The sequence below is a fragment of the Heterocephalus glaber genome, unplaced genomic scaffold (genome assembly GCF_053883595.1).
Source record: "Heterocephalus glaber isolate CG9 unplaced genomic scaffold, H.glaber_assembly_v1.0 deba00001760, whole genome shotgun sequence".
Classification (NCBI taxonomy): Eukaryota; Metazoa; Chordata; class Mammalia; order Rodentia; family Bathyergidae; genus Heterocephalus; species Heterocephalus glaber.
The window spans coordinates 150,147-164,308 of record NW_028258457.1 but is presented as its reverse complement, the minus strand read 5'-3'; the positions used below and the strand labels follow the sequence as shown (position 1 = coordinate 164,308).

Sequence of the window (14,162 nt, the reverse complement as noted above, 5' to 3'; positions counted from 1 at the left end):
TCTATTAACTTGGTTATGACACTTATTCCATAATATGTGTGTATATCAAATCATCACATTGTATACCTTCAATAGGTACAATTTCATTTTGTCAATTATACCTCAGTAGAACTGGGAAAAAAAGACACAAACTCATGAAAATACTTAGTTTCAAAAATAGACAGCACAGAGCTGGCCACAAATTGAAAATTGTTGAACTAGATGATGTCTCCTTTTATGTTGCAAAACAGTTTCAAAAAGTATCTTAGTCATTTTCCCATCCCTAGGACATAATACCCAACATCCACAATTTAAGGGAGGAGAGGTTTATTTTGTCTCACGATTTTTAGAGGATTCAGTCCATAGTCTGCTGGCTCCAATGTAGAAGAACATGATGGAAGGGCCTGGGTAGAGGACAGGTGCTCATCCCATAGCAGCCAGGAAGCAGAGTGAAGGGAGGAGCCAGGGAGGGAAATAAACCCTTTAGGATCACTCCTTCAGTGACCTACCTTCCACCCAGGCTGAAGGTCAGAATTTTAAGGGATGTTTTAGATGTAAACCTTAATAGCATATTAAGTATAATAATGTTTTAATGCTAAAGTTGAAAAATAGAATAATCATAACCGTAGCAATTACCACTCTAGTTGAAGTGCATTACATCACTATAATTATCCCCATTTTATAGATGAGAAGTCTGAGGCCCAGTAAGATGAGGGGCCTAGTCTTAGTTCAAATAATTTAGGAACTGATGAAATTGGGAGAGATGAAAGTTACTTATCTAGAAAATAGTTTAATTTTTGAACTAATGTGTCCAGATTCCAGTTTTGCAAGCAGGTTAGGCACTTGATTTTCAAAAAATATTTTTAGGGCTAGAGATATGGCTCAGTGATAGTGCACTTGCCTAGCATGTACAAGGCCCTAGGTTAGATCCCTAGCACTAGAAAAAATAAATCAAAAAGAAAAAATTACTTTTAAGTCAAAATTATAGATTCAGGATTGGAGACTATTGGCAATGTTTTTCATTTTTTAAACCAGCTTTGCTGAGGGATCATTAATTTCCCATAAACTGCATTTATCAAGGTGTATGATGTGTTGAGTTTTACATGATTGTGAAACCACTGCACAATCATGGTAGTGTGAACATAGTTTCTCTAAATGTTCTCATGTCTTTTGGTCATCCCTGACCCACCTCCTTTCACCCTATATAAGGTTTCATTTTCTAGTGCTTTATGCAGGATAAATGGACGAATCCAGTGTACTTATTTTTTCCCTAATTTCTTAATCCAGGCCCCAGCTGGTAACCAGTCCCCAGAGTGTATCATTCCTTATCTTCTTCTTACCCACAGCACTGTTTTGGGCTCTCTGGAGTTTTTGCCCTGGAGTGCTTAAGGTAGTTTTTAGAACCTTTAATTCCACATTCTGGAGGAAAGCTGAGGCCATGGATGCAACTTTTTGCTTGTCTCCTGTTTCCCAGATGGTCTCATTGGTAAGAAGTGGCTCAAAATTGTTGACAATATCTTGTAGATTTGATGACATGAAGAATTAAAAAGTTAGAACATAGTAATACCATACCCACAGGAGAATAGAAATCAAGGTTTGGAGCCAAAGAACTCAGGTTCACATCCTTACTTCACCACTCACTGGCTGTGTGATCTTAGGCAAGTCACGCACTCACTCAAGGCAGGCAAAGAATCCCACAGCATTTAAAGATTAAATAGTTAAGAGATGCTGTTTTTGGAACATTGTGCCTGGTAAAACCATGTAAAGGTTAGTCTTTACTAATGTAGTCTTTACTAATGTAAGTCTGCTAGAAGTACACCAATAGTTCTCAACTGGGGACAAATCTGTCTCCCCCAGCTGGGGACATTTGCTAATGGTCAAAGGCATTTTTGGTTGTTCAATAAGAGGGTGGTTGCTATTGCCATCAGAGACTCATCTCACCATCCTACTGTGCACAAGAAGCCCCCACCACAGAAAGTGACCTGGTAATGTCATTAGTGATGAAGTTAATACGAGCATTATAGATCAGAAGCTATCATGAGCTCGGAAGCTCAGAAGACTCTGTAACTTGCTTTGTTAAATCAAGAAATTTGCCTATTATAGTGCTATGGTTTGGATATAACTTGAATATGTCCCCCAGGGGTTCATGTACTGGAATTGTCATATGTTGTCCTTAGTGTGGCGATGTTAGGAGGTGCTGTGGACCCTTAAGAGTTGTAGCCTCGGTCAACAAGGAAGGGTATTAAAATAGTTCTTGTATGAGTGAGCTATTATAAAAGCAACCCTGAGCCCTGAACTTGTCTCTAGCTTTCTGTTTGGGATTGTGATTCATTCTGTCTCAGTCTCAGTCTCTGCCTCTGTCTCAGATTCTGTGTCTCTGTTTCTGTCACTGTCTCTCTTTTTCTCTGTCTTTCTCTGTCTTTGTCTGTCTCTCTCTCTCTCACAGACTCTTGCTTTTGTGATATCAACTGCCGTGAGGTGCTCACCAGAGCCAAGCTAGCACCCTGCCTTTGAATCTCCAGAATTATGAGCTAAACTTCTTTTCTTTATAAAGTTAGCCTACCTCAGGTACTTTATTATAGTAATGAAAAAGCAGACTAATAGTATTTCACAAATAAAATTTTTCATGTATTTCCTTTTTGGGAGGACAATTATTTTGTGTATAATTTTCTTTTTGCTATTTCTGATAATGCTTCAGCATGTTTTTGTAGAAATATCTGTCACCTCATGAAAATATTTTTTAAATCCGTTTTTAAGAAGCCATTGGCTATTTGGATTGCTTCATTGTAGGGGCTCAGGATATTCTAAGACACCCTCTCTCTCACAACCTTTCTTGGTCTGGGGCAGATCCCTGTCTTTAGAGGGTAGTGTACACACACACACACACACACACACACACACACACACACTGTGTGTCTCTCTCTAGATAGACAGCTATATAGTTATATATGACTTACCTATAGTGAAATATAGTGATAGTATGTACATATACCATGCATTATAAATACCATAGTCATATATAATTTTATTAATAATATATACTATAATATTTTATAGGTAATAATATATAATAGTACCATATAACAATATTATATGATTATATATTACACAATGGGTAATTATATGTAATTATATAACATATAATACATAATATAATGTTACTGTTAGATAATATATATTTATATGTAATACATACCCCTGTCCTAAATTACCTCCACTTGCTAATTTTGAGCTTTGTACATACCTGTTACTTGATCTTTATAGCCTGGATAGATTCCAGAAATCAGCCACCACTCACCTCTTTGATTGGTTTTGATGAGTTGATCTCTGCAAAAGATATCAAGAATTGCTATTGGAACCAAGAGTGGACAGGTGAGCAGGTAAGGTGGGCCACTTTCCATCTAGAAACACTGAACTCATTCTCTTTATGTTCACTGAGAAGGCTACTTGGTCTTTCAGGAGCTCACAGTCTGAGTTCCCTATCATGGAGCAGAGCAATAGTTTTTAACTGGGGCAGTTTTGCCCCTGCCCCCTCCCAGGGGACATCTGGCAGTGTATGGACAGTTTTGGTGGTCACAATTGTGGCAGGGACGGATATGAGGGGGATCTAGTGGGTAGAAGCCAGAATGCTGCTCAGTACCTTACAATGCTCTAGAAAGCCCTCTCCTCAAAGGATTATCAGAGCCTGAACATCAGTGTTACTGCAGTGGAGAAACCTGGCACAGAGAACACAGAAAAAGCACAAATTCTTTAATATTGGCTGGAAATTATAATTGAAATGGCAGAAAATTGGAAGTCTCAGCCTGCCTGGGAATTGATAGTTATCACTATTACAAGATACTCTTTTGATCTTTTACGTATTTATTTTTCCTTTGAGACAGGGTCTTGCTTTGTATTGCAGGGTGGCCTTGAATTCACTATGTAGTCCATGCTGGCCTTGAATTCATGGTGATCCTTCTGCCTCAGCTTCCGGAGTGCTAGGATTACAGCCATGCAACACCATGGCTGGTTTCTTTTGTCCTTTTTAGCAAAGACTCATAGAGAAGAAGTGTAGATTTAGAGCAGCTGTTTCTGCTTATGAACTATTGATAAAGATCCTTGTGTTGTTTCCTAGGTCTTATGAGAACAACCATCTCTATTCAAGAAAGACGAGGAAAAGCCAGCAATGTTTGCATACCTGTTACCATCAGGTTGAGGTCAAATCTATATTTGTTCTGTATCTTGGTTTTCTCTGTATCTATTTGCTAAAAAGTGCAAAGATCAGCTGATTGTGGTGATGCATGCTTGTCATCCCAGCTCTCTGGGAGGCGGAGGCAGTAAGATTGCAAGTTTGAGCGCAGCCTGAACATTTAGCAACTTAGCAATATCATGTCTCAAAATTTAAAAAAAAGGTTCGGAATGTATCTCAGTGCAAAGGCCCTGGGTTTAAACCCCTGTAGCACAAAAATGAAACAAAAACCCGCAAAGAGCTTTTTTTTTTGTAATATTGATGGTTTTGCCTTAAGAGGTGAAGAATGTTGATTTACAACATTGAGTCTAATATATGTTGTTGTAGGGAACCATACTTGGTGTAGTAAACTGTCCTTTTGACCAAAAACTGCAAACTGTCATGAAGATTGTTTGTACTTGCCAACCTTGGAAACAACTCCAAATGGACTCAATCTGCATTAAAGCATTTCACTGAACTCTTTTTTTTTCCCCATTAACTTTATTGGTACATTTTAGGTATATAATACAGTTACATTCATCATTGGGATTTTGTACCATTACATGAGTCTCTTGGTTCTTATTTTTTTTCCCCTTCCCTTGCCCTCCCTTCAACCCCTCCACCCTTCCCTATTTGCAAAGATCTTGTTTGCATTTTTTTCCTCTTCTCATATTTTTTCCTTTCCCTTTTTTTCCTTCCCCTACCCCTCCCAATTCCCCTGCTCTTTTAGACGTTTTCTTCCTGTTACACAATATCAGTTATACATTTTTAAAATTACAATATTAAGATCTAGGAGACATTACCACAGATTTTACAGAATTTAAAAAGATATAGAAAGCATATTACAAAAATCTTTTTTGAAATAAATTTGACAACTTCTAAGAAGTAACTTAGAAGACAAATTAATGAAACTAACTCTGGAGGAAATATAAAATTTGAATAGCACCTATTAAAGAAAGTATATTCCTAGCTTGAAAACCTACCTATATGACAACAGCAGGCTCATAAACATTTTAACTGATAAATTATATCAAACAATTAAAGCAGAAAAAAGAAGGAACACTTCTCCCCTCGTTTTAGGAAATCAACATTGTGCTAATCCTAAAATTGGATAAAGATAATAGAAGAAAAAAGTATGAACATAGATAGAAATTTGTTTAACAAAACAAACTCTTAGAAATCAGATCTGGCAGTATGTAGAAAGTGGTTTTGTTATAGGGATGGCAGTGTTGGTTCAGCATTGGAAGATCCACCCCCAAAAGTCATCATTTTAACAGAGGAAAGGAGAAAGCCATATGATCCTGTCACTAGATGGAGAAAGAGTATTGGACTAAATTCTACAGCTGTCCATGGTAAACGCTATCAGAAGTAGAACAGAACCTTCTCAACAGATCAAAGACATGCACTCCATACTTCCAACAAAAACTCCTTCTATGAATGGAGATGATACAATGCTTTCTCCCTAAAGTGGGGAACAAGGGCATATATGCCTACTCTTCATCTGTCCATTAGACTTTGAAACATAGATCTAAACCAAAATAGTCTGGCAATAAAATGACACAACTAGGATAGGATTGGCATGGCAGAAGCAAAATCTTTATATGTAGATGAAATGATCATCTACAGAGAAAATACTAAGAAATCTCTAGGAGTCCCTAGAACTTGTACTTGAATTTAGCAGGATTAGAAAACACAAGGTATAATAAAAATTCAGGTCTGTGTATACTTGCTATAAATGAAGAACTGGATATTGAAATTTTAAAGTTATGTAGGAGTACAAAGGACCCAGAAAAGCCAAAAACAAAAACAAAAACAGTGTTGGAAGACATTTAGCACCCAATTTTAAGACTTCTTCTAAAGCTACAGTAATCAAGGCAGTGTTGGTGTAAGAAAAGACATATAGATCATTTGAATAAAACAGAGAATCTAGGAATAGAACCACACATATGGTCCACTGAGTTTTGAAAAATTATTTAACATTAGCATTTTATGGAATATAAACTCGATTCAAGAGCCAAGGAAGAGATAGTGTCTTCAGCAAATGGCACTAGAACACCTGGTATCCGTATATAAAAAATTAACCTCAACCCTTTTTTTCCATACATCAAAATAACTTGAAGGGATCTATGAACCTAAATAAGAAAGCCTAAAAGTATAAAACTTTAAGAAGAAATTATAAGGGAAAATATTTATGAATTCAGGGTAGGCAAGAACTACCTAGGATATAAAAACCATGATGTATAAAAGAAAAAAAATTGATGAGATTCCATCAAAATTTAGAACTATTTAAAGACATCATTAAAATGAAAAGTAGTCCTTAAATAGACCATATTTACAATGCATATAACCTATGAACAGAATATATAAAGAATTCTTAGAGCTCATTAACAGACAACCCAATTAAAATGTAGACATAAGAAGATAATAAATAGCCAGTATAGCACAAGGAATGGTGTGCAATTCTAGAATCAGAAAAATATTAATCAGTACAATAATAAGATTGAATTATACACTCATTAGGGAGATGAAGTCAAAAGTTTTAAAAGCCCTGTCATGACTTTTTCTTTTTGTTGGATTCTCCCCCTTTGCATTTAATTTGTCACACCCAATGGATTCCTTCTGCTGGGCTTCCTGGGGTTGTGATCCTCATTGTCTTTTCCTAGGGTATTGTCTAAAACTTTTTGGAGTGCCAGTTTGGTATTCCTGAAGTTCCTGAGGTGCTCTTTATCATGAAAGCATCTTATTTCTCCATCAATTTTGAAAGATAGTTTTGCAGGGTACATCAATCTGGGTTGGAGGCTGTTTTCCTTTAGGGATTGGAATACATCACTCCAAGCTCTTCTTGCCTTGAGGGTTTGCATTGAGAAGTCTGCTGTGATTCTGATGGGCTTTCCTTTGTATGTGATTTGTTTCTTTTCTCTCACTGCTTGTAGAATTTTATTCTTCTGTTGGATTTCTGGAATCCTAGCTATTATATGCCTATGTGTAGATTTTTTTGGATTAAAGTTAGCTGGAGTCCTATATGCCTCACTTATCTGTATGTCAAGTTCTTTTCCCCTCCTTGGAAAGTTTTCTGCCATCACTTCTGTGAACAGTTTTTTATGTCATCTGCACTCTCTCCTCTTTCTTCATTGACTCCAATCAGTCTTATGTTATTCTTCTTTGCATTGTCTAGCAGCTACTGGATTGATTTCTCATGTTCCCTTAAAATTTTAAAGCAATTTTTCTTTTCCTCCTCACTAATTGCAATCTTATCTTCTGTATGTGAAATTCTATCCTCACATTGGTTCATTCTGCTGCACAGACTTTTGATGGAGTTTTTGATCTCTTGGAAATCTGTTTTTATCTGTTTTATGGATTCCATTTGTTTCCTATGTTGGGATTCCATCATGTTCCTCAGATCCTCTATTTTTTTTCATCTGTGTCCTCTCTAGATTTATTAATCATATCTTGCAGCATGAGCAAAATCTTTGCTGTTATCTGAGTAATTATTTCTGATTTCATTTTTTCCAGATCCTCTTTTGTTGCCAGTTCAGAGAGTCCAGGTGGTTGTGTATCAGAGTGCTCCATCTCATTTCCCTTTGGGGTTGCTGTAGGTGATCTGGAAGTCTGTTTTTGAGGCTTGTTTATGTGTCTTCTCATTTCCATGGGGGGCTGGGGGGGTGGGGGTGCTTCTGGCACCCATGCAGCTCACCTTCTGTGCCCTAGGAGCTTGGGATGGCAGCAGGGGAGCTTCCTTCTGGGTGCTGGGACCGGCTGAGCTTCACTGCCCTAGGAGCCTGGGATGGAGGTGGGGAGCTTCCTTCCGGGTGCTGGAACCCACTGAGCTTCTCTGCCCTAAGAGCCTGGGATGGAGGCGGGGAGCTTCCTTCCGGGTGCTGGGACCAGCTCACCTTCTTGGCCCTAGGAGCCTGGGATGGTAGCGGGGGAGCTTCCTTCTGGGTGTTGGGACCAGCTGAGCTTCACTGCCCCTCACTGAACTCTTAAAACCAGGAAAATAACCAAAGGCATTTTCTTTCTTATAAAATACAGTGAGTTTAACAGATTAACACTAGAACCCAGGTAGAATTTATATGCATTGTCAATGGACATGTCTGTTGCTTAATAAAAGACTAATTCAATTCAAGTTTCATTCACTCCTTTTTCATTAATTCATTCTACAGGTACTTTTTGAATGTCTGAGCTAGTGATAAGGAATAGGGAAAGGGTGCGTTTAGAGCTCAGTAACCTCCCTTTTTGTTTCACTTCTCTGTCAGAGACAGAGCTCATTCAGATCCAGTGCATACACCTCTACCTGAGACCTGGGAAAGCATGGGAAAGGGGGTTTGAATGCTGTAGGACTATCTCCCCTTGGTGGGAGAAATACTCTTGTTACTAAAAAGTAGCTGACCTTTCTCATTGCCTTTCTAGATGGGGCAGTCATTTTATTTTTTATATTTTGGTGTTGGGGATCAAACCCAGGGACTCATGCATGTTAGGCAGGCACTCCATTACTGAACTATGCTCTGCTCCCAAAGGCAAAAATATATACATATATGGCAAGGATCTATATCTATATGTATCCCTGGGTTCAATCCCCAGCTTCATAAGGGGAAAACTGAGAATTGAACCTGGGGCTTCATGCATACCAAGGATGGGCTCTACTACTAAGCTACATCTCCAGTTCTGTTTCCCCTACCCATTCAGTATTTATCAAGTGTATATAGTATGACATTAGCATATAGTCTTTACAATATAAAACTATAATATAGAGTGGTACAACTTAGTCTTTCAAGTATACAATTATACAAATGAAAGTTATCTGTAATGATATTAGGATGTCATATATTATCACAAATGGGAACACAAGTTTTTATGAAGTCAGAAGTTTATAGTTTCTAATGTGTGAATGACTAATACCACAATTGGTTTATCAAAATGATATGTAGAAGGGGGGTCTACAAAAGGGAACAGAACAAATTGGGAGATAATGACTGAGAGATAAGGAAGTTTCCTTCCTTCCTTCCTCCTTTCTTATACATTTTGGCAGAAGTTTCACTTCTTGAGAGTAGCTTCTGGTATGGTTTAGATCTAAAATATCTCCCAAAAGTCTCATGAGTGTGGAAGGTGACTGGATCTTGGAGTACTGTACTCATCAGTGGATTCATGCATGGATGAGTTCATTAGGTATGTGTCAAAGAGTGGTCACTGGGGTATGATCTGGAAGGGTGCCTTTTTGTCCCTGGATCCTCTTTTCTCTCTTCACTTCCTGGCTGCTGTGTGATGAATGGCTTTCCTCTGCCCAGGCCTTTCCACCATGCCCTTTGCATCTTGAAGGCAAGTAACTATGGACTGAATCCTCTAAAAACCTGAGCCAACATAGACCTCTCCTCCTTTAAGTCATGGGTGTTGGGCATTGTGTCCCAAAGATGGGAAAGTGACCAAGACAGCTTGGATGGGAGTAATCCTTTCATTATCATATATTATATTAAATGATACATAAGTGTTATTTAATGGGAGCATATTTAAACAACACAGGTTGAAATAGACTATCTGTACTATCATCTATATTTGTAAGCAAAAGACTTTATTTTTTTGGTACTGGGGATCGAACTCAGGACCTTGCACTTGCAAGGCAGGTGCAGTACCACTGAGCTAAATCCCTGGCCCAAGACGTTGTATTTCTTTTGAGACAGTTTCACTGTGTATTCCATGGCCTTGAACTCACTGTAAAGCCCAGGCTGGCCTTGAACTCACAGTGATCCTCCAGCGTCAGCCTCCAGAGTGCTGGGATTACAGGTGTGCAACACCACACCCAGTGTGAGACTTTGCATTTTTTTTTTTTTTGGTACCGGGGATTGAACTCAGGACCTTGTGCTTTTGAGGGAGGTGCCGGAGCCACTGAGCTAAATCCCCGGCCCTGACTTTGCATTTTTTAAAAAGCCACCAGTCAACTGCCAATTTGCCCTCAGATCTATACCCACCACTCTTCTGTTTTGTTTTATTAACAGCTCTTCTTGACACAATTTATTACCCTCCAGCTTCCTGACAGGTGCAGCCAATGGGAAGCATTGGCAGATTTTTATAAAGCAGAAGGGAACAGCCAGACTACCTGGCCCCCTCCTGTGGCATCACAAACACTGGTTACCTCTCTGAGCTTCCAGCTTTCAGGACCTTCCCCAGCTTCTGGGCTTTGGTGACATTACCTCCTTCCTTTGTTCCTCCAGGAGGAACTTCATTTTTTTGATTTTTATTTTTTCTTAAAAAATCATTTATTGATTCTTTACCATATAAAATTTATTCAGATTACATTCATTTGAAGTGGTAAGACCACAGCTAAGAGAACAGGTCACCTTGTAACAAATCTATTTACAAAATCCATCATAAAAGCTTTTTTTGTTTGTTTTTTATACATTACATTACATATTTTCTTTTTAAAACTAGCATATAACACAAAGCTAAACTGATTAGTAGTTTGCTTACTCTCAATCTTGGGAGAAATACTTCCCTGTTACAAAATCATGTACAATGTAGGAAGAGAAATTCCTACACTCTGACAATTGCCACTCAACTTCCTCTGCAAGGCATTTTCCTTCCAACCCTTCCTTCTCATACGCACAAGTTGTCATGCATGCACTGAATTCCTACTTGCTTTTCCTGAAAGCTAATGCTTTAAATACTGCAATTCTATTTACAAGTCTACATGTAAGACAAAAATGAAAACAATCACAACCACAACAATGACAACAAAAAACCAAAAACAAGGTAACACTCTTAAAAAATTACAAACCAGCTAGAAAATATTCTGGCAGTGTTTACAAATTAATTGCTAGTTTTGTACAAAATTGCTAAATGATGAAGATGTGAGTAGACTACATATCAACTTAAATAAAAGGATTGCTCTGCACAACTCTGTACATATTGATAAAGTTCTCTGCTAGATAAAATGGCCCTGCAACCCTGCATCCTAAAATGGCCCCTGCCTACAGGAAACGAGTCATTCCAGAGAGAACAAAGACCTGCTTTTTCCTGCCTCGCCCCGAGTCATAGCCAATCATCTGCCTCCACCATACTCCCCCAGCCCTTATAAACCTCACCCAGCCAGCCCCTGGTTGCTGCTCTCACCATTGTTCGAGACAGCCTGGCAGCTCTGTCCCTTAATAAACAACTCGCTTTGGGTGTTCGTGTTTTGGCTCATTTTATTTCTCTCGTTATTGGTGCCGAGCACCTGGGAGGGATGTGATTGGGATTTTGTGATTATCCCCCCTTTGGCTGGGGTTGATTGGCCTCCCCACCATCCTTCTTGGACCCTGCTAAGCCAACACTCAACCCGGTGCCTTCACTCCTGCCATTGCTGACGCTTAACATCCACACTGGCCTTCAATTCCTGGGTGAGTACTCAGATTAGCCTCTCTTTCGGGTCCTCTGCCTCTCAGTGTTCTAACTCAAAAAATCTTAGTGCTAAGTCAGACAGACTCTTCTCGCCTGTGGCCAGGACCGCTGCCTCTGGGGGATACCCCATCAGCTCACATCCCCTCATGCTCTCTCTCCCCCGCAAAGATTGGCAAAGGGGATGAGGATGCTTCTCCCTCTTGCCCTTCTCCTCAGGAGCTCTTTTCTGTTACTCACCTTACATATCTGGCCTCCCTTTATTATGGGAACTGTTCAATCCAAACCCCCATGATCAACCCCGCTGGGATGCCTATTGGCTAATTTAAAAACTTGGGCTCGCTGACAATGTCAAGCCTAAATGGCTTATTTCTTACTGCAACCAAGTATGGTCTCTATGTGATTAGATAATGGGTCCCAATGACCAGAAAATGGAACCTTCGACCCGAATATTCTTCGCGACCTCCACCATTTCTGTTATCACAATGGCAAATGATCTGAAGTCCCCTATGTACAGGGTTTCATCTACCTCTGCACCACCCTTCTCTTTGTCAGTCCTGCTCCACCCCCCAAATTCTCCTCACTCACGTGGTTTCACCCCCACTTCCAATCTCAGCTCAGAACCAAACATGACTAACTTCAACCCAGCCGACCCCCCCTCCACCCCCGCCCTACAATCCTTCCACCTCATCAGCCTTGGCACCCTCGGCCGCCCCCTCATGCTCTCCTTCCCCATAATGTTTACACTCACTGCAGCCAAAACTGCCCACACCTCCCATTTCCCCTCCTCACACTCGTGTCTGATATCCCACCTTCCAGCCCTCCCCCCCTCCCACCATCATGCCTCTCTGGGAGGTGGCAGAAACAGAAGGTATTATCAGAGTCCATGTCCCTTTCTCACTCACAAATCTTTCTCAAATTAAAAAGTTTTGTGGCTCTTTTTCCTCCGACCCTGACTCCTACATCAAAAAATTTTGTTACTTGACTCTGTTCTATGATCTGACTTGGCATGATATCTATGTGATACTGACTTCTTCCCTGAGGATAAGGAAGGAGTTTGGACAGCAGCCCAGACCATAACAGATAAATTTCATGCTGCTGATAACACCAAGCCAGTGGGAGCACAGGCTGGCTTGAGAGAAGACCACAGTGGGACTATCAACTAGGTCAGACAGATAGAGGCCACAGAGACCATATGACTCTCTGCCTTAGAAGGTTTAAAAAAGACAGCTCACAAATCTGTTAAATTTGATAAAATTAGGAAAATAACTCAACCCATGAAAAAAAACCCAGCACAGTTTCTGTCACACCTCACTGAGGCCCTTCAGAAATACACCAAAATTGATCCTACCTCCCAGGCTCGCATGATCATCATTAGCACTCACTTTATCTCTCAGTCAGCCCCTGATATATATATTTTTAATTTATATATTTATTGGTACATTTTAGGTATACAATACATTTACATTTATCATTGGGTGTTTGTACCTGAACATGATGTATCTTAGTTCTTATTTTTTCTCCCATTACCTGTGCACCCTTCACCCACTCCACCCTTCCCTATTTACACACACTTTGATTCCATTTTTTTTTCTTTCTCATAATTTTTCCTTTCCCTTCTTCCCTTTCCCCTTCCCCTCCTGCCAGCCCCAAACCCTTGGACCTTTTCTTATTTCAAATTATCAATTATTCATTTAAATCATTTTCATCCTTATTTACACTTTCAGTTTCTCCCACTAGAGAAACTATTTGGTATTTACACGTGTGTCCTATTTATTTCACTTAAGAGTATGGCCTCAATATGCATCCATTTAGCTATAAATGTCTCTAGTTTCTCATTCTTTACCGCTGAGTAGTACTCCATTTTATAGAAAAACCACATCTTCTTTATCCAGTTGCCAGTCGATGGGCACTTGGGCTGTTTCCAAGCTTTAGCTATTACAAACTGTGCTGCTATAAACATAGGTGCACATATATCACTGTGGTATGATTCTTTTAATTCTTTGGGGAAGATTCCCAGTAGGGGAATAGCTGGGTCAAATGGGACCTGTAGTCCTAGTTCTTTGAGGTATCTCCATGCTGATTTCCACAGTGCTTGCACCAATCTACATTCCCACGAACAATGGAGAAGGGTTCCTTTCTCTCCACACCCCCGCAAGCATTTGTTATTGGTTGATTTCTTGATAGCAACCATTCTTTGTGGGGTGAGGTGAAACCTCAGTGTTGTTTTCATCTGCATCTTTTTTTTTTTTTTTTGGTACCGGGGATTGAACTCGGGACCTTGCGCTTGCGAGGCACTGGAACCACTGAGCTAAATCCCTGGCCCCTCATCTGCATCTCTTGAATGACCAGTGATGTTGAACATTTTTTCATATATTTATTTGCTGTTTTTACTTCTTTGTCTGAGAAATGTCTGTTCATTTCAGATGCCCATTTTTGAATTGGGTCTTTGAATTTGGGGGGGGTCTGATTTTTTTCAGTTCTTTATATATTCTCAAAGTAGACCTTTGTCTGAGGTACAGCTGCTAAAAATTTCTTCCCACATTGTATGTTGTCTCTTAGTTCTGTTGGTAGTTTCTTTTGCAGTGCAGAAGCTTTTTAATACAAT

General features: G+C 39.5%; 1 protein-coding gene across 1 annotated transcript in view; it reads right to left on the bottom strand.

Annotated features, from left to right (window-relative positions):
• LOC101705049 (adhesion G protein-coupled receptor E3) overlaps window positions 1-14,162 on the bottom strand; it is a 110,181-nt gene that overhangs the window by 28,064 nt on the left and 67,955 nt on the right. The window contains 1 exon segment of the mRNA XM_013068385.3: window positions 1,320-3,306. Coding sequence (XP_012923839.1) covers window positions 1,320-1,515 — 196 coding nt within the window. The 5' untranslated portion in view covers window positions 1,516-3,306.